The sequence below is a fragment of the Nannospalax galili genome, unplaced genomic scaffold, assembly GCF_000622305.1.
Source record: "Nannospalax galili isolate Female #2095 unplaced genomic scaffold, S.galili_v1.0 scaffold1128, whole genome shotgun sequence".
Classification (NCBI taxonomy): Eukaryota; Metazoa; Chordata; class Mammalia; order Rodentia; family Spalacidae; genus Nannospalax; species Nannospalax galili.
Genome location: NW_008358632.1, coordinates 425,387 through 452,497, shown reverse-complemented (window position 1 = coordinate 452,497; position 27,111 = coordinate 425,387). Strand labels below are relative to the sequence as shown.

General features: G+C 40.7%; 1 protein-coding gene across 1 annotated transcript; it reads left to right on the top strand.

Annotated features, from left to right (window-relative positions):
• The first annotated feature begins 1,067 nt into the window (after positions 1 to 1,067).
• On the top strand, positions 1,068 to 26,900 carry Efcab3 (EF-hand calcium binding domain 3). The gene is made up of 9 exons (XM_017795304.1): positions 1,068 to 1,153; positions 4,941 to 5,017; positions 8,785 to 8,928; positions 11,317 to 11,388; positions 12,397 to 12,517; positions 15,616 to 15,797; positions 16,131 to 16,315; positions 23,185 to 23,307; positions 26,574 to 26,900. Exons 1-9 carry the CDS (start codon positions 1,083 to 1,085, stop codon positions 26,898 to 26,900), a joined length of 1,302 nt encoding a protein of 433 aa, XP_017650793.1. The 5' UTR covers positions 1,068 to 1,082.
• The last annotated feature ends 211 nt before the right edge of the window (positions 26,901 to 27,111 follow it).

Below are 27,111 nucleotides of genomic sequence, written 5' to 3'. Positions count from 1 at the left end.
GAAAGATTTGTTTATTTTTACTTACGTGTATTTGTGTATGCCTGCATGAGCTTATGTGTACTGTGTGAGTATAGGTGCTCTTGGAGGTCAGAAGGGGGCAACTAGAACTGGAGTCATAGGAATTGTAAACTGACTCATGAAGGTGCTATGAACCAAACACTGGTCCTCTGCAAGAGCTGTAAGGACACTTAAATGGTGAACCGTCTCTCCAGCCCCAGCATTTATTTTCATATAAAGTCAAAGTGGCATTATTTAAAAGGTAAAGCTATGGCAAGAAATTTAACTTATTGATCTTGGGACAATTAAAGGATGTTTCTATATGACCCTCCAATTTTGCAAATAATTCTAACTTGAATTTGTGTATAATATCATTCTTCGAGATCCTAGACTTTTCTAGCTCCAGGTCCTAATCTTGGGAAGTTGGCAAAAGAATGGAAAGAAACCAATCTACAAATTGGTATTGTAGCACATGTCTGTAATCCCAGCCCTGGGGAAGCTCAGGCAGGAGGGACTGAGAATGTGAAACGAACTGGACTACAAAGTGAGACCCTGTCTCAAAAAAAAGAAAGGAGGGGCTGGAGAGATGGCTCAGTGGTTAAGAGCACTGACTGCTCTTACAGAGGACCTGGATTTGGTTCCTAACACCCACATAGTGGCTAACAACCATCTGTAACTCCAGTTCCAGGATATCTGACACCCTCTTTTGACTTCTGTGGGTACTGCAATGACATGGGTGCACTTACATGACATGTAGGCAATACCCTCATATACATAAAATAAAAATAATAAATAAAACATTAAAAAATCTTTTTGCCTTTAATCCCAGCACTCTGGAGGCAGAGGCAGGTGGATCTCTGTGAGTTCAAGGCCAGCCTGGTCTACATAGTGAGTTCCAGGACAGCTGGGGCTACAGGGAGACCCTGTCTCAAAAAAGACCAAAAAAAAAGATTTAAAAAAAAAATGAAAGGAAGGGAGGGAGAAATGGAAGGAAGGAGGAAGGGAGGGAGGGAAGAGAGAACAAACTAATGTGTGAATGAGCCTTTATTATTATGTTCTGAATTACAGACATAGTCTCTGACCACATGGCAGTTTCAAAAATTAAAATGAAACTTAAGCTGAATCCCCTAAAAGTGCCTGTCTTTCACAACAAGAGGTAGGTAATGAAGTATTAATAGATTATATAAAGGAATGTTAAGATAATTCACATGTAAGTTACACCATAAAGACTATGATGAGACATTAGAATGCTCTGTTTTGTGATAAATTTACTTATAAAAGAAAATATCTGAATTAAAGAGGTTTTTATATTTTATTTATTTGCATATATGTATGCATGTGTGTGCCATGGCACATATGTGAAGGCCAGAGGACAACTTGTGGGAGTCAGTTCTCTCCTTCTACCACATGGGCTCCAAGGATCAAACTCAGGTCCTCAGCCTTGGCAGGAAGCACCTTTACTCTCTGAGCCATCTTGTCAGCCCTAGAAAGATTTTTTGTTTGGTTAGTTTGATTTTATTTTTCTTTACAAATTTCATACAACAAATTTTGATCATGTTTAGATTTCTTTCCCTATCTGTACTTCCTACTATCCCCTACCCAAATTTAACGTATTCTAAAATTTTATATTAATATTAATATATTAAGGCCTAAGAGTCAAATTTGTTTCCCCAATGCCGTTGAGTATGGGTCCATCTACTGGAGCCTGGTCAACCTACCACGAGCTTCACCTTAAACAAGACAGACTTCCCCTCCCAGCAGCCATCCATTGCCAATGCTTCCCTAGGTGGAGTGGCATTTCTCATCTACGTCCTCACATTCTTGCTGGGATTTGTTTTGGCTTGAGCTTATGTGAGATTTATGCATGCTGTCACCATAGCCGTGAGTTCCCACGACCAACTGAGCATCTGTCTGGAAGACTCTGCTTCCTTGTGTTCATCACCACCTCTGGCTCTTAAAATCTCTCTACTCCCTCTTCCAAAATGATCCCTGAGCCTTGGGAGGCAGAAGTTTAATGATAGATGTCTTACTCAGAGATAAACAGTCTGCGGCCTCTGACCCTCTGCATGTTGGCCAGTTGTGGGTCACTGTGTTAATCACCATCTGCTTCATAAGGAAGCTTCTCTGCTGAGAGTTGAGGGCTGTATTCATCATGGCAGGTCTGGGAAAGCTCCTGGATCTGGGGGCTCAGAAGGGTCCTAGCGGAGCTGAGAGGGCAGAGCACAAGAGTGCACCACAGCTTTTTTTGTTATTTTAAGTTGGTCTCCCTGTAGCTCCAGCTAGTCTGGAACTTGCTATGTTGACCAGGCTGGCCTCAGTCTCATAAAGCTCTGCCTGCCTCTGCCTCCTGAGTGCCAAGATTAAAAGTGTGCACCACCATACCTGGCCTGAGAAAGACTGAACTTTTGGTGTTTGTTTATTTTGTTTTTTACTGGAAAAACAGGTTTCTCCTTCACATTCTCCCAAATGAAAGGCCTGTAAAATGCCATGGGTAACCCTAAGCTACAACTGGCAAGGGAGATTCCCCTGTAAGTAGCAACACTTTTTCTCAATCAGCTATCAATAAATTCCAATAAATAACCACTCTTGGCTGAAAGTGAGATATGGTTTATTATATTGCAAAAGGAAAAATGCTCTGCTCTCTTACAAATGCCGATTTTCTTTACCACTTTTGAGTGTTTTAGCTTTGCCATTGCTAAAGAAATTTATTTCTGACATTTTTAAGAAAGGGATGAGTAGTCCAGGTATGGTGGCACAGCCTTTAATCCCAGCACTTGGGAGGCAGAGGCATGTGAATCTCTGTGAGTTCAAGGCCATCCTGGTCTACATAGGGAGTTCCAGGCCAGCTGGGGCTACAGGAGACCCTGTCTCAAAAAGACAGAAAGAAAGAGAAAAAACTTACTTCAGGAGGGAGGGGAAAGAGGCAAGTAAAATAACCTCAGAGCAGCCAAACCCATTATCACTGCTCCCTTAAATCACATTAAAGCTGCTTTTTGAAATAGTTATTTGACACTGAAAATAGTCAAATAAAGACTTAAGTAAAATCACAAGCCCAAGGGGATTCCCACACTAGGTGAGAGGATGGACTGGGTTCATTTCAAATACGAGATTCCACGATCATTTAAAACTATAAAATAGACTTTCCTCCAATGCTTGATTCAAGATGAAGTTTGAACTTGTGCCAACAGTATTTTATTTAAGAGAACCGATAGAAACCTTTTGCTCACTGGCTTCTGCTTCCCTCTGCTTGTTTTCTTCCAGTCTACTCTAGGAGAAAATGAGTTGAATATAATACTCTAGAGAGTAGTAAATTAAACCATAATAATTTTGTTGTTTAACCACACTGTTCATTATTCCTTCTGGTTTCACTTTAAGTGCTCCTTGTAAACCACAAAAACTATGAGGTTTTTGTTGTTGTTGTTTTATTGTTCTTGTTGTTGTTTTTGAGACAGGGTCTCCCTGTAGCCCCAGATGACCTGGAACTCACTATGTAGACCAAGCTGGCCTCAAACTCACAGAGATACACCTGCTTCCGCCTCCCAAGTGCTGGGATTAAAGGCATGCGCCACCACACTTGGCTTGAGATTCCATTCTTCTAAAAATATTTTAAACTTTCATTCTATTAGTATCAAAACTGAAGACATTTAAAATACATTTAAAAGAGCTAGGTATAGTGGCACATGCCTGTAATCCTAGCATGTGGGAGGTGGAGGCAGGAGGATCAGGAGTTCAAGGTCATCCCCTGGCTATAGTGAGTTCAAGACTAGCCTAGGCTACATGATACCTGTCTCCAAAACCTAAATAAGTATGATTATATAAATTAATTTGCTGTTAAATTATACTTAATTAAATATAATTGAATTCTACTTGCCATATTATAAGCAAAAACAGTTATATATAAATATGTATATATGTGTTCATGAATAAATTATTGCCAATCTACTCAAATTACTCCATAAATGTTAATATTTCCCCTCTTCTATATTTTAGGGTTTTTTTGTTGTTTGTGGGGGGTGGGGGCTTTTTCTTTGTTTTAGAGACAGGATCTCACTATGTATCCCTGGCTGGCCTGGAACTCCCTTTGTAGACCAGGCTGGTTTCAACGGAGATTCATCTGCCTCTGCCTCTTTGCTTCTCTCTCTGTCTCTGTCTCTGTCTCTCTGTCTCTCTGTCTCTCTCTCTGTCTCTCTCTCTCTCTGTCTCTCTCTGTCTCTCTCTCTCTCTCTGCCTGAGATTAAAGGCGAGTATCACCACTCCTAGCTAGACTTTACTTTCTTAAGTAGAAAGTACCCAGAATTCCAAACTTTCCAGAGGCGTTCTCTATCTCTATTTCAGTTAAATGAGCTCTTTCATATGTGTTAAACATACATTTTGGCAATTAACATTATAAAATCAACACAAATGCAAAGATTTCACTACAAAGATAGTCTGCATGATATTATTTGCCAAATTAAAATTTGATACAACTTTTTTTTTTTTTTTTTTGGTCTTTTTTGAGACAGGTTTCCCTGTAGCCCCAGCTGGCCTGGAATTCACTATGTAGACCAGGCTGACCTTGAACTCACAGTGATCTGCCTATCACCACACCTGGCCTGAAACAACATATTTTTAACAGTCAGAATAGCTTAAGACTCACCTTAAGCTTTCGAGTTTCAATCTTATCTGTGTGACTGGGGACGAGTTTTTCATTTGTTTGTTTTTTAATCTCTGAACATATGCTTCCTGTTTTATAATAAGGAAAATCAATCGTGGTGGTTAAGAGAGGTGAAGATGGCTGGCCTCAGTGGCCAGCATTTTCTCAGCCCAGCAGGAATATACTGGCAAATGACAGTGCCAGGAACATAGGCACCGTGACTCCGGGTCATTCTAGTCAGCAAAAACTGGTGAACCGGACCAATATTCACATACATCTCAAATCTGACTCTCTTCATGTTTCTTCTCAGAGATAAAGGTTTACCAGGATCTCTTCCAGGCTATTTACAACATAAAGAAAGGAAGTTGAACCCTTCGCAACTGGAAGGTAATGAAAATCATCCTAACTAGTTAAAACTTAATAATAACCCCTCAATACATCTGTGAGCTTTTTATTTTATTTTGTTTATTTATTTACTTACTTTTGAGATAGGATCTCACTCTGTAGTCAAGGCTAGCCTGGAACTCAGTATGCAGCCCTGGCAGGCCTAGAATGCATAGCAATCCTGCCTTAGCCTCCCAAATGCTGTATTACAGGCACATGCCACTACACCCAGCTTGCCTCCTCATTTTTTCTTTCTCTAATGAAATGTGAGATTTCAAGGAGTATCTATACTACTCCATCATTTAAGAGTAGGAAAATGGAGGGGGAAAGTAAACTTCTTAAAGCAGGCATGGTGGTACATACAAGTACCCCATAAGTAAAACCAGACCTCAGGAGGCTAAGGCTAAGGCTAGCAAGTTCAAAGCCAGCCTGGGCTACATATCAAGGCCCTATCTAAAAAATAAAATTTCTCTTAATTAAAAAAAAAGGTGGGGGGGCTGAGATGGCTCAGCAGTTAAGAGCACTGGTTGCTCTTGCAGAAGACCCAGATTCAAATCCCAGCACCCACATGGCAGCTAATTCCAGTTCCAGGGTTTCTGAGGCCCTCTTCTGTCCTCCATGGGCAGTGTATGACATGGGTGTACTTACACACATGCAGGCATAACACTCATATACATAAAATTAAAGAAGTCAAAAAAAATTTTTTTTAATTTTTTTAAACTTTCTGCAAGATTGAAAGATTACTTTCAAATTAACATCTCCTTGGAGTTTAATATCTTGGTCAAATAGTTTTATACAGAACTTGTGAGCGGGACAAACAACAAAGGCAAGGTCAAAGGTCAAATATGAATCAACTAATTGAATAGTATAAACACAAAGCCCCAGAATTGGCTGGTGTGGTAACACACATCTGTAATCCCAGAACTAAGGAAGCAGAGGCAGGAGGATCACAAGTTGCAGGCTAGCCTGGTCTACATAATAGGTTTCAAGCCAAGTCATTCAGCAGTTTTGGATCTCAAAAGACCAAAATAAAATAAAGAAAAAAATAAATATAAAATGCCAGGATTTCTCAGAGACAAAAATGATGATGATGATGACGATGACGACATTCACCACACTGGCTACAGTTCATTCATCCAAACAACAAACATCTATTTAAAGTCAACAATGTTCTAAGCATGAGATATAACAAGTCAGACATAGCTCCTGCCCTGGAAGAAAATCTAACAAGGAAAACACATAGTTAAAACTATGAAGTTGTTGAGTCATTTAAATTACAAGATGACACAAGTTATAAGACAAGTATAGAGTCCTACAGGAACATAAAACACGGTGTTCTGACTCGGTCTTGTGAGGCAAAAAAGGGCATCCCAGAGACAGCTGGGCGAATCAGTCAGATAAAGAATGCAGAAGAGGGCTCCAGGCAGAAAGAACAAAATCAAAAAACATTACAAGCACCAGAAAACCTACAAGGGGCTGGAGAGATGGCTCAGTGGGTAAGAGCACTTGCTGTGCAAGCATGAAGACTAGAGTTCAGATCCCAGTACCCACATACAAAGCTGTGTGTGCCTGTAACTCAATACTGGGGGACAGATAGGGGATAGAGATATGAAGATTTCTGGAGCTTTGCTGGCTGCCAGCCTAGATCCAGGTTCAAGGAAAGATCCTGTCTCACAGAGCTAAGAATAAGGTAGAGAGTGATAGAGCAGGACTCTTGAAGTTCTCCTCTGTCCTCTGTGTGCACAGATGTACATATCCCACCACACAGAGAGCATATACCATATACACATACCCCACATTCTCACACACACATACATAAACACACACTCACAGAGGAGGAGGAGCCAAGAAGACGGCTCAGCAGACAAAGGTGCTTGCTACCAAGCCTGATGACCTGAGTTTGATCCCCAGGATCCACGTGGTAGAAGGAGAAAATTGACTCCCTCAAGTTGTCCTCTGATCTCCAAACTCATGTTTGATATCATGTGTATGCACACATAAACACACAAAAAATGAATAAGTAAATAAACGTAATAACTTTTGTTAAGGAGAAAAGAAGCCAGGTATGGTGGTAGCATGTGCTTTTAATCCCAGGCCTCAGGAAGTAACAAAGGCAGGCATATTTTTGTGAATTCAAAGCCAACCTGGTCTACATAGTGAGTTCCTGGCTAGTCAGGGGTACACAGTGAGACCCTGTCTCAAAAAGAGAGAGAAAGAGGGCTGTATACTTAAAAGTGTGTCTCAAAAAATAAATTAATTAAATAAATAAAACAAAAAATATTCAGGAGATTTAAAAAGTTAAGCATGATTGGGTTTGGGTTCTAGGGGCACTAATGTTTTACCCTCCAAATTTGGAATTAACCCAGGGGGCTGGAGAGATGGCTCAGTGGTTAAGAGCACTGGCTGTTCTTACAGAAGACCCAAGTTTGAATCCCAGCACCCACATCAGCTAACAACAGAAATAGTGGTGGGCACTTGTAATCCTCAGGCTGGGAAGGCAGGGAAAGACAAATCCCTGGAGCTCACCGGCCAGCTAATCTAGCCTAATCAGCAGACCAGTGAGAGACCCTGTCCAAAAAACAAGGTGGACAGCTCCTACTGAATAACATCCAAAAGTACCATCTGGTCTCCACAGGCACACGTACACATGCACTGCACACACACAAGTACAAATACACACAAGGCATACGCATAAGATAGTTATTTACTACCACTGGGAACTGACCCTATGGGAGCAGTTAAGGATGAGGATATTAAAACAACAAGTACAGATACTAGAAAATGTGGTTATTACAGAGTCTAATCCTCACAACTTTCCTATGAGAGGTTCGTTCTACATGATGTTTTGAATACCACAAAATCACCAACATTTCCTATCCTCACTCCCAAATGAGATCTTGCTCCCTACTTCCCTCATAAAACTGAAACAATCAGACTGGAATTTCCAGAGACTTCTCCCTCTGTCTGTCTCCTAGTACCTATACTCTGTGTGTGTGTGTGTGTGTGTGTGTGTGTGTGTGTGTGTGTGTGTGTGTGTGTATACCTACCAGAGGAAGATGTCCTGCTCTATCCCTCTTCTCCTTATTTTTTGAGACAGGTCTCTCATTGACCGTAGATCTCACAGCTTTTTCAGTTATATTGGCTGGCCAGCAAGCCCCAGTGATCCTCCTGACTCTGCCCCTCACCAAACAGTGAGTTTACAGGTGCCCACAGAGTTATGGACACATTTTGTGTGGGTGGTGAGGCTCTGAACTCAGGTCCTTATGCTCGCACAGCAAGGGCTCTTACCCACTGAGTCATCTCCCCTGTTTTCCACTACTTTTTAAAAAATAATTTGAACGAAAGTAAACAGATTATAACCCAAAATATTAAATAAACATTTATGAGTCTATACTAATCTAGCATGTGTGAAACCCTAGGTTCAATCCCCAGCATCATAAAAATAATGAAAAAATTTAAAATAATCAAAATTACAATGCAAACTAGAAACAAATGGCCAAGTAGTGGTAATAAAAGGGGAAATTAGATATCCATTTCTATTTTGCTTTGTTTTCCTGAGACAGGCTCACATGTAGTCTAGGCTGGTCTCAAACATATTATGTAGGTGAGGCTGGTCTAGAACTCACAATGTAGCCCAAGCTAGCTTCAAATTTACCAGACAATCCACCTGACTCAGGTTCCTGAATGTTGGGATATCAGACATAAACCACCATTCCTGGTGTGTTTCTTCATGAATAGCTGTCATGACTAACATAATTTGATTTCCTCAGCCTTCCAAGATGCCTACAACTACTTCACCAAGGATAAAACTGGTTGTATTGATTCACATGGATTGATGTGCACCTTAGCTAAATTGGGGATGAATCTAACCAAGTATGATATCTATAATGAGTTAAAATGTGCTGATCTTGACCGTGAGTATTTGACTTATTTACTCATAAATACTTTAATGAATATCTATTTTTCTCTTTTTTCTATTATTTCTCCTACAAATAGAAATAACTCACCCTTATTTACTGAAATTCTACCTGGTAAACAAAAGTAGGGGGTAGCTCCCCTTAGTCACATTTTATTTCCATGGTCAACCGTAGTCCAAAAATATTGTCTTAACTTTTTCAAAAGAAAAAGACCACAGTCATATAACTTTTATCAAGTATATTATTAAAGTGTTCTATTTATGGTTGTTGTTAACCTCTCACTATGTCTAATTTATCAATTATGCTTAATCACAGGTATATCAGAAAAGCATAGTAGATGCTGGGTTCAGTGCTATCTGAGGTTTGTGAGAAGGTGGCTTGGGGTTGTTTATTTGTTGAGCCAGGTTCTCAATCTGTGATCCAGGCTGTCCTGGAGCTCAATATTGGCATGAAACTCACTGATGAGTTTCCTGACTCAGCCTCCCAAATGCTGGGATTAGAGGTGTGAGCCACCAATCTCAGCTCTATCCAAGGTTTTAAGGAATCCATTGGAGGTCTTGGAATGTAACTTCTAGATCCTCCATGGACAGAGGGAACTATTGTATTTGTGTGTATTTCCTTTTAAGAATATCAACGAGGGGCTGGAGAGGTGGCTAGGCAGTTAAGAGCACTGCTGCTCTTACAGAGGACCCAGGTTTGATTCCCAGCACCCACATGGCAGCTAACAGCCATCCATAACTCCACTTCCAGGAGATTCTGAGGCCCTCTTCTGACCTCCCAGGGCATTACATGACATGGGTGCACTTACATATATGCAGGCAATGCACTCATACACAAAAACTAATATAAATCAAATTTGGGGGGTGGATCTTTTGAGACAGGGTCTCCCTGTAGCCCCTGCTGTCCTAGAACTCACTATGTAGACCAGGCTGGCTTTGAACTCACAGAGACCTGCCTGCCTCTGCCTCCCAAGTGCTGGGATTAAAGGCGTGTGCCACCATGCCTGGCCAAATAAAATATTTTTAAAACATTTTAGGGGGCTGGAGACATGGCTCAGCAGTTAAGAACACTCGTTCTTGCAGAAGGCCCAGGTTCGAATCCCAGCACCTACATGGCAGCTAACAACTGTCCATAACTGCAGTTCCAGGGGATCGGATGGCCTCTTCTGCCCTCCGTGGGCATTTCACAACACGGGTGCACTTACCTACATGCAGGCAAACATGCATACACATAAAATAAAAATAATAAATAGTAAATATTTAAAACATTTTAAAGTATCTAGGACAGGGACTTGTTGTTGTTTTTCCATTTGGGAGATTTTATTGCTGTTGGTTTGATTTGGTTTTTTGAAACATGGTCTCATATATCCCAGGCTGGCCTCTAATGTACTATGTAGCTTAGGCTAGCCTTAAACTCCTGATTCTTCTGCCTCTACCTCCCAAGTGCTGTGGCATATGCCACCATGCCTGACCAGTACATATTTTTATTGAAAATACTGATCTAATGATTAGTAGTTCAAGCTGATATGTTGTGTGGAAAACATATTCAACGTACTGTTTTCTCTTACATCACCCAACTACCAGTGCACAGTCAGTCAATTCCACATGTGATTCAAGGTCATCAGCTAATAAGGTATCACTTGTTTCCACTAACTCTGCCTAAATGTGTTATGTCTTTTATGTATTTTATGCACAAGCTCACACACACATGCACGCGTGCGCGCGTGCACACACACCACACACACACACACCCCTCTAATAGTACTCGATGTTCTTTAGAGGAAATTGGGTGCAGCTTGGACATGAGAGGAATGATAGGTTTGGGTTTGGCGAGGGACAAGAGGGTGACTCCCTGGTGAGAATGGCAATCTCTCACCAAGGAAATAGGCTAAGAGCTTTTGTTGAATGCTTACACCTTGCCATTGCCTCTGTTGGCTACAGGAGGCTAGTATAACCATGCTATGATCACTTTAAGAAGACTTGTGCAAGCACTTGGGTGACCTAAAATAGGAGAATTGTAAATTTAAGGCCAGCCTGAGCTACATAGGGAGACACTATCACAAAAATAATGGAGGAGGAGGAGGAGGGGGAGGGGGAGGAGGAGGAAAGAAACCAGTGCTTACCTAAGCATCTCTCCAACCCTAAATACTCTAATTTTAGTATTAAGTGGTTCAAAGTACTATCACTTTTAGACCTAGTACACCTTAAATAATTAAAATACATCTTAGCTGGGCATGTTGGGACATTTCTGTAATCCCAGAAAACTGGAGGCTGAGGGAGAAGTATTGCAAGTTTGCTAGACTACATATAATAAGACCTTATTTTAATAAATATAAATAAATAATTTTTCACTTATACTCATTCTGAGCTTGGATTTCTGTTGCAGAGGATGGTAAAATAAACTTCTCAGACTTTATAAAGGTGCTAACAGATCAGAAACTCTTCCTCAAGGCTGTGGGTGAGTAGAGAGTCACTGAAAATAAGGCAGTTGAGTAGCCCCTCCTGCTACGAAGAAAACATTACTTACTCACTTAGGCTTCCAATTAGGAGACAAATCAAGAAGGTCAAGTCTAGTATGTGATTTTTCTCTGTATTGCTTCTCCGAACTAATATTTGTTAAGCAAATTGATACAGTTTTAGAATTGCAGTTTAAACATATCAAGAAGCTACTGGCCTCTTGCAGGAGACCCCCTTTGTCTCCAGAGAGAATGCAAAGGGTGAAGAAAATTTGGTTCTCCTTTTATGGTGCTTTAACTCTTCCCCAAGCACATGCCTACTCTCAAAGACATTCCCTTTACAAAAGAAAAAAAAAAACTTTCTTTTTCAGATCTTAGTTAATTTATTGTTCTTGGAAAAATTCCTACCACCCACTGATGAGGCCTCACCCCTCAGTGTGAGGGCTGGAGAGTCCATGGAGGTTAGAGAGCATGTTTTTGCCTCTGACTGTAAATGCTATGTAAGCATACTCGAAACTGCCATTAGCACTGGAGTGGTCTGTTTCTGAACTTAACACACTGCCTTGGAAAATCTAACCAACATTCACGTCATGTTCTTTAGGATAAACACATTCCAAACTCCAATACCATATATAGTTTTGAAAACATACCTGTTCTTAAGCTGTGGACTGTCCTTAGGATACAGAAAAATTTAATGCTTGCAGACACTGATAGTAAATGGAGTTTCTGCAAACTAGACATGTTTATTAATACCTTTGCCTAAAAGAACAAGACAATAGTCTTTGATATATAATTCATGCAGATGTTAAAAGTATTACTATCTACTTAGACGTCAATGAACAATAATTATTCTGTCTACTCGGGAATCAAAATGGCCTTTCTACCAAATATAATAATTTTTAATGTTTTACTGTATTACTAGTCCTTGGTTTAATTATTATAAATTCTCAGATTTTTAATAGTTTGCTCAGAAAACATTCTAAAATCTAGCTCTTTTGTTCCCTCTATAGTTCCAGAAAAGAAAATATGTTTGGATTTAACTAACAACCCAGGGATCCTACTATTTGAAATCCTATCACAACTCATAGAGATGTCAGCCCTACCCAAAAAAACCATAGTAGAGATGGTAAGGTGAGTGACAAGGACAGAGGTGAGAACAGCCTTCTCAGAAGCATGTATGAGGATGTCACTAGCATCCTACTCCAGAATCTGATCCAAAGCAAAGGATCAGGGCAAAGGGTTCCATGCCAAAACATTCCTGCCTGGCTCTGAAATCACAAGGCTGACTTCACACTATCTTGAGGCCCCATTGTGGGCATAAGACATCCAAAAAACTTCAGCCATCCCTACTCAAGGACAGAGAATCCCAGACTAAGACTTTCACAGGGATCATTTTAAGTGGTCTTCAAAAGCCAGTGTAGAATACAAGACACTCCCACACCTAATGGAAAGAGAGAAAAGAAAATCACCTGTAACTCCAGCGCCAAAGGACCCTCTTCTGGCCTGCAAGGGCAACCCCCCTCCACCCCACCACATACATATATATATATATATATATATTCACACACACAGAAACAAATAAGAATATTCTTTTATAAATAAATAATTTATTGAGAATTTCATACATGCATATAAGGTGTTTTGATCAAATCCATGACCACTCCCTCCCTTCCAACTCCTCCCATATCTCCCCATCACGTCTTTCTGATAACTTCATGTACTCTTTCTTCTTCTTTGACTTATTTATTTATTTTTATGAGGCTTTTGGCTATTCTAACATTCCCCCCTCTGAAGAGGTAACCCTAAAATCTTTTAAGGATTAGATACAAGCTCCCAAATATTTTTTACCTTTTTGGCCTCTGGAACAGAGTATGTTGCTAAGAGGCCCAAGGATATTTTGACTTTTAGCCAAGAAACTGGCTACTTTTCTTTAGGGTCTTTTTTTCCTAACTGCCTAGCCAATTTCTACCTCCTCAAATAAGAATATTCTTAAAACACAAAAAGACCGTACAAATGGAAAAGTGATCAGGAGTCACTATACTTAGATAAAACAGGCTGTAGGCTTTAGAGTAGAAAATAAAAACCAAAACAAACTAGGCTAGCAAGATGGCTCAGTAGGTAAGGTGCTTATTGCCAAGCCTGACAACTGAATGTTCCCTGGAATCCACATGAGAAAGACTGAAATCCTGTGCATTGTCTACACTATGCTGTGGTATGCATGTACTGATACACACACACACACACACACACACACGCACACACACACACAAATTAGTGTAATAATGTCAAAAAACAATGTAATTATATATGATAAAGGAATCAGTTTAACAACAACAAAATAACAGCTAGGGATGCATCTCAGTATCTAAGAGTGCTTTCCTAGTATGCACAAAGCCTTGGTTCAAGCCCTAGCTCTCAAAAAATAAATAAATAAAGCCATAAACTTAAAGGGAAAGAAAGAAGAAAGAAGACCTGGGTTCAAATCCCAGCACCCACATGGCAGCTGACAACTGTAACTCCAGTCCCAGGGGCTCCGACAGTCTCTTCTGACCTCTGCAGGCATTGCACAACACGGGTGCACTTACCTACATGCAGGCAATACACACACACACACATAAAATAAAAATAATAAATAAAATTTTAAAAAGAAAGAGAAAGAAAGAAAAAGGAAGAAAGAGAAAATAGGGATGAGTATACAGCTGAGTGGTAGTGATTAGTAGCCTGCATGAAGTCCTGGATTGGATCCTCAGTACTAGAAAAAATTTAAATGATATAAATAATTATAACTCTCTAGCCATGCATGGTGGTTCATGCCTGTGATCCCACCACTATGGAGTCTGAAGGAGGAGGATCACCATGAGTTCAAGGTCAACCAAGGCTACAAAATGAGACCGTCTCTGAAACAAAATTTTTTAAACCCAATACAAAGTAATACAGTATAAGCATTATTAATGTTTGTATTTTAACTGATACTACCTTAAGTGTTTATCAAAGATCTTATAAGTATATTCTACATAAGACCAAGAGATCTTGTTGAAGAAGAAGGAAACTAAAGGGGGGTTGGAGAGATGGCTCAATGGGTAAGAACACTGGCTACTCTTGCAGAGGACCAAAGTTTGAATCCCAGCACCCACATGGCAGCTAACAACTGTCCAGAGCTCCAGTTCCAGGGGTGTCCTCCAAGGGCACTGCCCAACACAGATTCACTTACATACATGTAGGCATAACAGTCATACACACATTAAAAAAATTAATTAACTAATTTTTAAAAAAGAATGCAAAATCTGGAAGAGTGGAACACAGCACCACTGTTATACTCTTGATCCCACAGCAGTCAAAATCACCAGCACGAGACCTGCACAAAATAGGGGCCCTGAGCACCCCACTTCCAGGACCTATAGGCAGATAATGGTAGCTAGGGTCTGGAAGGCCCCCCATCCCTGAGTATATTTAAGCACTTAATGGTCACAGGAGGAGGGGGAGATTTTCTTCTTCAGTCTTGTGGCCACTGGTAAGGAACCTAGACTCTTGTAAATAATCCCTCACCCCAGACACTAAGTAATCCTCATGATACTGGGTCATCAAAGGAAGGAGAGCAAGAGTGAGAGTGAGATACACAGAGACAAAGAGATGAAGGTAGAGGAGGGATTTTTTTGAATAATAAGCATCCCTTTATTTGCTGGTTGCCATTACAAAAACCAATTACATTAGCAACAAAAAAGTGTTTTCTGAGTTGACATCTGAGGCAGTTACTTTCCAAAATATTAAGTAAAACAGTGTACAACATCAGTATTAAAATGTTAAATTTCATATTGTTTTTACCATTTTGATCTTTTAATTGAGCAAAATAAGGTAAAAGATTACATTTATTTTATCTTTATTAATGGAAAGGTCTAATTATTCAAACAGTTTTATTATAAAATTAAACTCTGGAGGTGTTTACAAAGTTGGCTTTCTCTTTTTATTTTTTTTTCTTTAAATCAGTAGTCTAACAAGGATTAGAAAAGACAAAACTGTTCAGTGTCCGACAAAGTGGAAAGAGTGAAAGTATAAATAAGGCTTTAATTTGGGAAAATGTAATAACAGTACCTTCTGTTATCTTCTAATGAATAGTTTAAAATAGATTTAAAGTAAACTTATTCAGAATCTAACTCGTGTTTGATTTTTTTTCTTTCTATCCTACAGTTATTTATATCCATTTCTGAATTACTTTTTTTTTTCTTCTTAAGCTATTTCCGAAAAAAATTCCAGGAAAGCAATTCAGAAATACTGTGGAGTCCCTATGGAAAAAGAAGGTTTAAGCCAGATATATGCACACCTCCACGCTCAAGCATGGATGCCTTTGCTAATTCTGCCCGGATTTCAATAATGAAAGAGAAGGATTTATTTAAGTTCCTTGAAGAGCTCAAGAGTAAGAGCCATTTTCCCCCTCTCCACAGTTATAAAGAATTTATTTGTACAGGCCTGGTCAGAGTAAATACTAGAGGCAAGAGCAAAATCTGAGGCTCTTCTGAGCAGCTACTCTGTCACACAGATGCCATTTGAAAGTACCCTCAGCCTGAGCCCTCAGACATCTAGGTGAAGCCAAGGGTCTGCAGATGCGTGGGGAATGGGAGCGGGAGACCAAGGCAGAGGGCCAGGGCCACCAAGGGGATCAGATGAAAAGCAAACTAGGCTCTGCCCGCTTGTCTTTATGGGGACCTCTTACAGTACTGTGATGCCATTTTTGTTTTCATCTTTCTAGGATGCAATCTCCCTACAGGTAGCCCATACTCAAAAATACCTGTCTTTCCATTGCTTCCTGCTGTGGATGGGGTGGTGATGGGAAAGCCATTCAAAGATATACAGAAATTCGAAATGCTAAGGAGAAAGGAGCCTCTGCATTTCTTTGAGGACTATTTTTTCAATAAGAGAGATTGGAAAACACAGGTGAGATTTAGATATGTCATACCAGTGAATTCAAATACTTCTATTTGTAGGTATCCAACACCACAGAACAGCACATTTTTCATGACAAGTGTCAGGGTGAATTGGGGGTTGTATTTGTTGTCATTATTCTGGGGTGTTTTTCATTTCTGTTTTGTTTGGGTTTTGTTTGGTTAGCTTGAGACAAGGTCTCACTATGTAGCTCTGGCTGGTCTGGAACTCACTATGTAGACCGGGCTGGTCTTGAATTCACAGAGATCAGCCTGCCTCTGCCTCCTGAGTGTGCACCACCACGCTTGGCTTATTTTCTCTTTTTCAAATTTTATTTGTTTGTTTTCTTGGTTTGTGGTTTTAGGGTTTTTTGTTTGTGTGTTTGTTTTTTGGTCTTTTTGAGACAGGGTTTCCCTGTAGTCCCTGCTGTCCTGGAACTTACTGTGTAGACCAGGCTGGCCTTGAACTCACAGAGATCCACCTGCCTCTGCCTCCTGAGTGCTGGGATTAAAGGCGTGCACCACCATGCCCGGCCTATTGGTTTTTTTTTTGGGGGGGGGGGTTGTTTGTTTGTATTTTTGGGTTTTGGGGGGGTTTTTTGAGACAAGATCTCAGGTTGCCCAGGCTGGCCTCAAACTTGCTATTTAGCCAAGGATGACCTCAAACTTCTAATCTTCCTACCTCTACCTCCTGAGTACTGGAATTATAGAAATGCACCACTATCCCCAGTTAATATGGTGATGGGGATCAAACCCAGGCCCTCATGCATGCAAGGCAAGCACTTACCAGCTGAGCTACAACCTTTACAACACATGACAAATCATCTTTAGCCATCATATTTCAAATAAGAGTCCATAGTCATGTTCCTAACTGTAAGCCCAGGTATAACTATTTCAACGAATGGGTCAAATTACCAAAAGTGACAAATCTAGGCTTGGAGATGGAATAGGGAATTTAAGAAAAATAATAAACCAGCCATGGTGGCTCACACTGGTAATTCCAGCATTCAGGAGGGTAAAACAGAAAGACAGCCAAGATTCAAGGCCAGCTGGGCTACATATTGAATTCCAGGTCTGTCTCAGCTAGAGTGAGACAATTACAGCCACTAGTGGCTGTTAAAATTGAAATTGATTGAAGCTGCAGAGATGGCTCAGGAGTTGAAAGCACTTGCTGTTCTTGCAGAGGACCTAGGTTCAACTCCCTGTACCCACATCTGACATCTCACAACTGCCTGTAACTCCAATTCCAGGGAATCTGACGCCCTCTTCTAGCCTCCATGACCACTCACACACATGTGGTGCACAAAAATTCATGCAGGTACCCACATATACATATAAATAAAAATAAATAAATCTTTGGGAAAAATTTAAAATTAATTGAAATTGATAAAAATTTACATAAAATTACAAATCCAGTTCCCTCATTATACTACACACAGCTCAGGTGTTAGAATAGCCATCTGTGACTGAAGCTATCATACATATCATACAAAACACACAGAAACACAGAACATTTCCATCGTTGTGGGAAGCTTTAGTGAACATCACCAATCTAGACACTTATTCCTAGCAAACAGCTCATCTCCCTCTGCTAACCCTCCTTGCTCCACCTACAAGGCCTCTTTACTGTCACCTGACACACTTCACACATTCCCATCTCATCCTCATACTTTGCCCTTCTCCAAATATCTGGATACCTCTCTTCCTCACCTCTGTCAGGTCTTTGCTCATCTGTCACATCAGGAGTCTCCTATAACAGTCCTATTAAAATCATAATCCCCACAAGTCAGTGGATTAAAACTGTCACTGAATTGTTCACTTCATGTGGTAATTTTATGTTACATGAGAGTGCAGCACAATAGTTGGGTTGACTTCTTTTTAAGAGAGAGTCTCACACTTAACTCAGGCTGGCTTTGAATTCAGTGACCCTCCTGTCTCAGGCCCCCAAGTGCTAGGATTACAGCATATGCTGCCACACCCAGTAATAAATTACTTTTTAAATATATATTTTAATAAAGTAATAGCTTCTAATTAACCTACTCTCTTCCCTAACTTTTCCATAACATTTGTTACTATCTACTACATGTTATATCTAATGTATTGACATTTATTATATATATACATATATGCACATTTTAATCTACACCTACTGTATTATATGTATACTTATAAATATGATAATGTTCATAAATACAATAATATTCTATATCTAATATGCCATAGAGCTTATATTTAGGGCTGGGAAGATGATTCAGTGTGGTAAAGTACTTACTGAGCAAGCATGAGGACCTCAGTTCAGATCCCCAGGACCCACATACAAGATGGAGTGGTGGCACATGCCTGTAACCACAGCATTGGAGGTTGGGGAAGGCAGACACAGGCAGATCCTGAGGCCTGTCAATCTAGCTGAGCCCATGCTCAGTGAGAGAGCCTGTCTCAAAAAACATGGTAAACGGGCTAGAGAGATGACTCATTTATTAAGAGCACTGGCTGCTCTTGCAGAAGACTCAGATTCGAATCCCAGCATCCACATGACAGCTAACAACCATCCGTAACTCCAGTTCCAGGGGATCCAATGCCCTTTTCTGGCCTCCATGAGTACTTCACAACATGGTTGCACTTATATACATGCAGGCATAACACTCATACACATAAAAAAATAAATAAAGTTTAAAAATAAATAAAATAGGGTCTGGAGAGGTGGCTTAATGGTTAAGAGCACTGGCTACTCTTGCAGAGGACCTGGGTTCTATTCCCAGCACCCACATGACAGCTAATAATCATCTCTAACTCCAGTTCCAGGGGATCTTACACTATATTCTGGCCTCTGCAGGTATTGCATGACATGGGTGCACTTACATACATGCAGGGCAGGCATAACACTCATACACATAAAATAAAAATAAATTTTAACTTTTTTAAATATAAAAAATTTAAACATTTAAATTAATAATTAAGTAATTTAAAAACTTGGTGGAGAGCAATTGATGAAGACATCTGAAGTCCACTTCTGGCCTCCACATGCACGTGCATAAACAAGCACACCCACATGCACACATGTATATGCCACAGAGAGAGAGAGAGAGAGAGAGAGACGCTCTAAGAAAAACAAAAAAAATAAAAAATATATTTACTTTTATAATTTTATATGTATATATAGATGCATATCACATGAGATGTAATATACTACATGGTATATTATGTCCAATCTAATATACTGCAACATCTAATATAATATGCTATGTATTTATAAATGTTCATTGGAACTAAGAAATGAGATTTTCAAGTTCAGAATAAAAATAACACAGGTAATGGACACACCCATCATCTATCTACTCCCTATTACAGTTCCCACATGGAGACTCTTAAATGCCTCATAAAAATACTAGATCAGCCAGGTGTGGTGGCACATGCCTGTAGTCCCAGCACTTGGGAGGCAGAAGCAGGCAGATCTCTGTGAGTTCAAGGCCAGCCTGGTCTATAGTGAGTTCCAGGCCAGCTGGGGCTACAGGGAAACCCTGCTTCAAAAAGACCGAAAAAAAAAAATGCTAGATGAAACAAAATAGCAAACATTCAAAAATGTCCTCAGAAGCAAGCAAAATTCCTGTGTTTCAAAAAGCAAGAGAAAACCTAAAACTCTAACATTGAGCTCGCAACATAGCCCTGGGAATAACCAGAAAAGGGAGGCAGGAAGATCACATAGACAGATTTTGGGACCAGGTTTGGGCTGATGATTCTGGGTGAAGAGGAGTAGATCCCTGGAGTTAAGGAGCTGTCACTAAGACTGGTTTAAAAAAAAAAAAAAAAAACAGAATCTGAGAGTTTTGCCCTCTGAGTGAAAGAGTTTGAAAAAAAAAAAAAATTCAATCCCAGCACTCAGGAGGCAGAGGCAGGCAGATCTCTGTGAGTTCAAGGCCAGCCTGGTCTACATAGAGAGTTCCAGGACAGCTGGGGCTACAGGGAGACCCTGTCTCAAAAAGATTGAAAAAAAAAAATTCAATGAAAGGCCCAAGACTGACCTGCCAAAAACCTGTCAATGGAGAATTAAGTATTCTGTGAGAAATTTAAAACTTGAGATTAGGAGCTGGAAAGATAGCTCAGTGGTTAAGAGCACTGCTGCTCTTGCAGAGGACCTGGGTTCGATTCCCAGCACCCACATGGCCGCTAACAACCATCCATAACTCCAGTTCCAGGGAATCCAACGCCCTCTTCTGACCTCCGAAGCCATGACACAGGTTCACTTACATACATGGCAGGCATACACTCATACACACAAAATAAAAATAATAAAATATTTTCTTTAAAAAAAAAAAAAACAAGCTTGAGATTAAGGAATGCATAGATATGCAGTTAGAACTCACAGTTTCCACACTAGAGAAACTCTCCAAGCTGCAGTTATCCTAAAGTTAGTTTCAAACCATCACAACCTTGAGAAGTCTGCAGACATAAATACAAATATTTCCAAATCCCAAGACTAACATAGCCCATACCAAAATACAAAACAAACTCTTTTAAGGGCTGGAAAGACAGCTCAACAGGTAAAACACTTGCTGCACAAGCCTGACTCCCTGAGTTGGATTCCCAGAACCCACATAAAGGCAGGAGAGAATCATTGCCACATAGTGTCCTCTGACTTCTACACACATACCATGACACACTCATGAACACACATGTCCACACACACACATCTTGCACACACACATTTTTAAAAATTTTTAAAATAAAAAAAAAGATGCTCAGGCTACAAATTCCAAATCACAAATCACAAATTCCATCATGCAGCCAAATATCAGGAAAAAAAACTACAAAAAAAATTGAATGTATGAGAAGATGGCAGAACTGGCTGCGTAATCTGCAGGACCCAGTACGAGATGAAAATGTGAAGCCCCTTCAAAACTATTCAAGGGTCTGGGGCAGAGCTGAGTGATAGACTGCATGCTTAGGATGAGTAAGGCACCAAAAGAAAACACACAAAAATCACACATTTCAGTATAAGATAGGTGGGTAGCTCACATCTGTAATCCCAGCACTCAGGTTACTGAAACATGAGGCTTGAGAACCCAAAGCCAGGCTGAATTATCTAGGAAGATCCCATAAAAAGTCAACACAACAACAGCAGAACATTAGACCAAATGCAGAGCCCTCCTAAGTGTGAAGCCCTGTGTAACTGTGCAGGTCACAGGTCACAGGAGGCTGGCCCTGGAGAAAGGAAAAGTAAAGTGTTAGATCCCAGGGCTGGGCTGGTGTTTGCAGGTAAATGTGCTTGCCACAAAGCCTCACAACTGAGTTTGATCCCCAGGTCCCACATGGTGAAAGGCGAGAACCATCTCCTGCAAGTTGTCCTCTGACCTCCAAATGCATTCATGTACACACACACACAACCACACAAAATAAATTAAATAAATAAATGTAATTGTTAAAAATGCTTAAAGATCCCAGGGCAGACTATATAAAGAATAAAAGGGAGACTTTGGGCTATGGAAATCAGGAAAAAACTAACATATACAGGAGGGAAAAAATGGGCTAAAGGGGGCTAGAGAGATGGCTCAGTGGGTAAGAGTGCTTCCTGCTTTTCTAGAGGACCCGAGTTCTATTCCAGAACCCATATTGGGAGGCTCACAACTACCTGTAACTCCAGCTCCAGGGAATTCAACACCCTCTTCTGGCCTCCTTGAGTGCCCAAACTCACATGCACATACCCACACAGACACACAGACATAGACAGACAGACAGACACGCGCGCACATACACACACACACACACTCTTAATTAAAATCAGTTTTGAGCTGGAGAGATGGCTCAGCGGTTAAGAACATTAACTGATCTTGCAGAAGACCCAGGTTCGAATCCCAGTACCCACATGGCAGCTAACAACTGTCCATAACTCCAGCTCGAGGAGATCCGACAGCCTCTTCTGTCCTCCATGGGCATTGTACAACACGGTGCACTTAGTTACATGCAGGCATAACACTCATACACATAAAATATTTAAAAATAAATAAATAAATCTGTTTTTGAAATTGGTTAAATGATGAAGAAATCACAAGATGGGAAGAAGAGTTAAGAGAATCCATGCTAGATAGCTTTAAAGAGACCAGATCAGCAGCTGAGGTCTGACTTTCCAGTAGCCACTCTGAGTGTTAACAGTAAATGAAGAAAAGGAATGTCAAGCAGTATGGATAAGATTAGGTAATAAACAAGTTCAAAGAAAATGAGCAGTATATTTACATAATTTCCCCTAGCATTGTTCAACGGCCCAACAACAGGAAAAACAGAGGCTGCTTCCTGTGGAAAGTTGGGCAGCAACAGAGACTGTGGACAGTATCTTCTCTTTCAGCTCTTTGCAATAGCTTAGGAAGACTGGGTCAGGGTGGAATTGGCTCCTCGCTACCCTCCCTATCCACTCCACACATAAACCATCTGGTCAGTGTTTCTCCTATAAGTAGATTTCGTTATTATTACAGAGGATTTACTAAATGCCTGTGTACATATGCACCACGCTAGGTGTTCCAAAATGACTGACAAATGGTTTAGCAACAACTTTATAAGTCATATACAAATCCTCTCATAATAATCTGTTTTTGTTTTTGTGAGACAGGTTTCACTTTGTAGCCCAGACAGGCCTAAAACACTATGTAGCCCAGGATGGCCTTGAACTCAGAGCAGTCCTCTTTTCTGAGTATCCTGAGGGCTGACATTTACAGGCATGCAAAACACATTCGACTTCAAACTAATATTTTTTTCTTGTTTGTCTTTTTTGAATCAGTTTTTAAAATTAGCATACAAATGAGTTTCACTATAACAATTCACACATATGTATAATATGTCTTTGTTGTATAATTCAAACTAAAATGTATTACTCTTTTTTTAATGTGCATAAAGGCAATGAATATAAAGTCTATCAAGTCTGCCTCAGGCTATTCTGATGAAATCTTAGCCATTGACCAACTATTCAAGAGAAAGCAACACTGGACAGTATCAGATGCAGCTGCTATTAAACAGCACGTGAGTACTCACTGTTGAATGCCTTCCCAGACTGCACTGATAAAAGGACTTTCTGCTGGGAAGACTTGTCTGCAAAAACAGACAAAAATTTCCACTTTAAAATGAGACAAGATGAGCTGGACACGGTGCACACACCTGTAATCCCAGCACTCAGGTAGAGGCAGGAGGATCAGCGTTCCAGGCCGGCCTGAGCTAACATGAGAACCTGTTCTCAAAAGCCAACAGACAAGAGAGGTTCTCATTTTATCACTGGAATGCCAATATTTCTTACTCCTTATCAAATGGATTCAAAGGTTAAGTGCTATGATTCATCCTACTAATCACCTATGTAGCAGTGCCCAACGTCATTTCTGGGAGTGTCATTTATTTCACTTTGGAAATAGCAAACAAATTAAGGTAGTAATCCCACAGTCCCATGAGCAGTCCTCAGGGAGTGATGGATGAAAGCTAGCATTATGCAGCCGCTAGAACACTGAAGTGGAAGGAGCCCCCTAAGTGCCTAGCACTGTGCTCCCAAGGATCTCCACAAGTGCTGCCAGCACCCATCCATTTAACTATCACTACAACCTTTTGAAGCAAGGCATTGTTGTCATTCCTGGGAATTTTACAAATATGCACAGAAAAGTTAAGTGATTTGCCCAAAAGCACACAGCTAGTAGGTAATATATCAATGTCTATAAGCTTGGGGCTGGGAGATAGCTCATTCAGTAAAGTGCTTGCCTTGCAAGCTCAAGGACCTGAGTAATAAGTAAATAAAGGAATAATATTTTAAAGTCCTAGTATGGCAGCACATATTTATAATCCTAGAGCTAGGAGATAGAGACAAGTGGATCCCTGGGGCTTCCCTGCCAGCCAGCCTCGCCTACTTAGAGAGTTTTAGGCCAAGGAGAGACCCTAAAACAAGGCCACCCAGGGCTACACAGTGAGACCCAGTCTCCGAAAACAAAACAACAAGAAAAGGGAATGGCGCCTAAGGAATAACAGCTGAGGTAGCTACCTGAGATTAACCTCCAGTACACACTTACACACATGTGCACATACCCATGAAAACATAGACAAAGTAGCTCCAGAGTACACACTTTTAACCCCAACTCTGTACTGCCTATTTTTTCAAGTGACTTCTTAGCAGCCTCATGGAGAAGGACCAGGACACATTGACTCTACACCGCCTCCTTCTGCATCGGACACTACTCATCAAGCTCTTGACACTTTTACTTCCTTGGCCTTTACAGATTACACCCTCAGGTCTTGTAGTTCTGGTCCGTGCCTTTCCTCGTTCCTGAATCCCCCAGGACTATGTCTCATTCTCCACTCACACTACTGTCTTCTCATTGTGCACCCTCACCCACTCATCTGTTCAGTTTACCCATGAGCTCTGAGATTAGGAGAGATCATAGAGAGCACAGCACAGTTCCTCCTCTAAGCAAGCTTGGGGTGAGGGTGAAGGTCGAGGAGAAGGAAGTGGACAGTAGCAATGCAGCAGGATACATGGAACTTTAGGAGTTCAGTACCACGTACCCCAAAACACAATGGAGTGAGCAGCTGACTTATGTCTCATTGTTATCACATATGCACTCAAGTGAATAAGGCTGCCCATGGACAGCAGCCTCCAGCCCCAAAGCAGCAGCTGGCCCAAGGGCTAAGAAGCTTGAAAATAGTGTAGTCTCTCTATAATCCAGTCATAGAAGAGCACTGAGGATCTCAAGTGAAGGAAACTAGATTATATGGGCTATTTCAGTCTACCTTTGTTTCTCCACATCCATCTATCTACTGTTAACTCTTACATTGGTCCCTTGCCTCGGCTTCTTTCCTGTACTTCTGCCTTGTCTCAGTGGTCACCTGATAAACATTTCTACTTCTGTGCTAGGTCTCATAACACATCAAACTCAACACGCCCTAGGCCAACTCATCTTCTACATCAACTGGCCCTCCCATGAGACTCCTGTGTCTCAACTGTTGATTCCACCATTTACTCAATAACTGAAGTCAGAAGGTCGGAAGATGTCCTCAACATTCCTTTTTTCTTCACTTCTTACATCCACTAATCACCAAATCTAGCCTCACTCATTCTGGAATGATTCCAAATCTGTTTTCTTTAACCCTGTTACCTCTGCCTGGGGTGAGGCCTTCCATAGGACCTGCCTGCATAGCAGCCTCCAATCTGGTATTCTTACTTATGCAGCTGTTCCCTTCCAGCTGCTAATGACTTAACATGAAGAGGCAAGCATGCCTTTGTCCTGCTTCAAGGGCAAAGCCAGGCTGCTTGGGCTGAGCCAGGAGGGTTACAAGTTGGAGAGCAGCCTGGGCTACATAGTACATTCAAGGACAGCCTGGGTTAGTGAGCCAGCCCTTCTAGTAGTGCCAGGGTTTTCTATTTTATTTTTGACTCTACACAACTGAAAGATTCATTTTACTTTCCGCAGAAACTAGCTCCTACAGCATGATTCCTGTGAAGGTCTCTCCTCAACCGCATTGAACACTAGCTGGCAAGGTCACTCCACCACCAACCTTTTCCTCTCACTTTGCATGTAACACTCTAGCAACACCCAGGTGCTCAAACATGTCTGTTAACTGCAGGATGTTTTATTGTCTTTGAGAATTTATGTGCAGCCTCCACTACCTGAAAACCCTTCATATTACCCCTCTTCTTCAATTTCATTTTTTGGGTTTTTGGTTTTGAGAAAGGTCAAAGCCCCGACTGACCTGAAATTTGCTATGTAGACCAAGCTGGCCTCCATCTCACAGAAATCCACCTGCTTCTGCCTCCAGAGTACGAGGATTAAAGGTTTGGCCCACCACCACTGACATCTCCCTCACTTTGCTCATCTCCTGAAGGATTTGTTTAGCTCAGCACTCCCATGTAGTTCTTCCTGTCCTAGGCTGAATCAGTTCCCAACTCTACATCCTAACTCTGTCCCACACTTCTCCCTGTCTTAGTACATTACATTTTAAAATTTTTTATGACATTAGTATTTTCAGCACTCAGGAGGCAGAGGCAGGCAGATCTCTGTGAGTTTGAGGCCAGCCTGATCTACATAGTAAGTTCCAGGACAGCAAGGGATAAATAGTGAGACCCTATCTCCAAATAAAAAATTATTTCGTTGTTTTCAAGTAATATGTTTTGATTTCCATCAACTCCTAGTCTGTTCCCATGCTACTCCAGGTGTAGACTCAGTAATTTTCATACATGTAACTCAAGTCATTCATAATTATGATCCATAAATCAAAGATAGTTAAGTAAGTAAATGTCTACTCTCTTGTTGCAGGTAAAGAAAGCTACAGATACCTATAATTTAGGAATTGCCCTTGAACACCGGAAAGAAATGCTGAATCTCTGGAGAAAGGTCCGAGGGGATTTGATTGGAATAGACACTAAGAATGAGTCCTTTTATGACACCTTTTCTATTTACACATGGTCCTGGAATGTTTGCCAAGAATTACTTTCTCCTAAGGACTTACGCTTACATGATGCCTACGTGAACAGGAATTCCTCCAGCAACTCTGGATTCTCTTCCTCATCAAATCTCAGTGAATATGACCTAGAGTCAGGAAGGAAAAGAAAACGGAAAGGCTTCAAAGGATTTCGACAGTGAAATTTCTACGTTTTCTAAACAACTCATCGAGAATGTTCAGTTATCAAAATTAGGGTTGCTTGCTTTTGTCTGGTACATTCTTAGCAGGTGAAAATTTTGACATCTTTTGGATTCTGACCAGTAAAAAGGTATAAATCATAAAAAGGTTTCTCTTTCCCAAATCTATACTAGTTCAAAGTGGTCACCCTGTTGTTAGAGCCAGTTGCTCTAA

What these genes read in the sequence shown, in the direction of transcription:
- Efcab3 (XM_017795304.1), top strand. Translation starts at nt 1,083, where the DNA reads ATGGCAGTTTCAAAAATTAAAATGAAACTTAAGCTGAATCCCCTAAAA. An exon ending in ACCATAGTAGAGATGGTAAG is followed by an intron (nt 12,518 to 15,615) that starts GTGAGTGACAAG and finishes TTTCTTCTTAAG; the next exon opens with CTATTTCCGAAAAAAATTCC. An exon ending in GTTCCTTGAAGAGCTCAAGA is followed by an intron (nt 15,798 to 16,130) that starts GTAAGAGCCATT and finishes TCATCTTTCTAG; the next exon opens with GATGCAATCTCCCTACAGGT.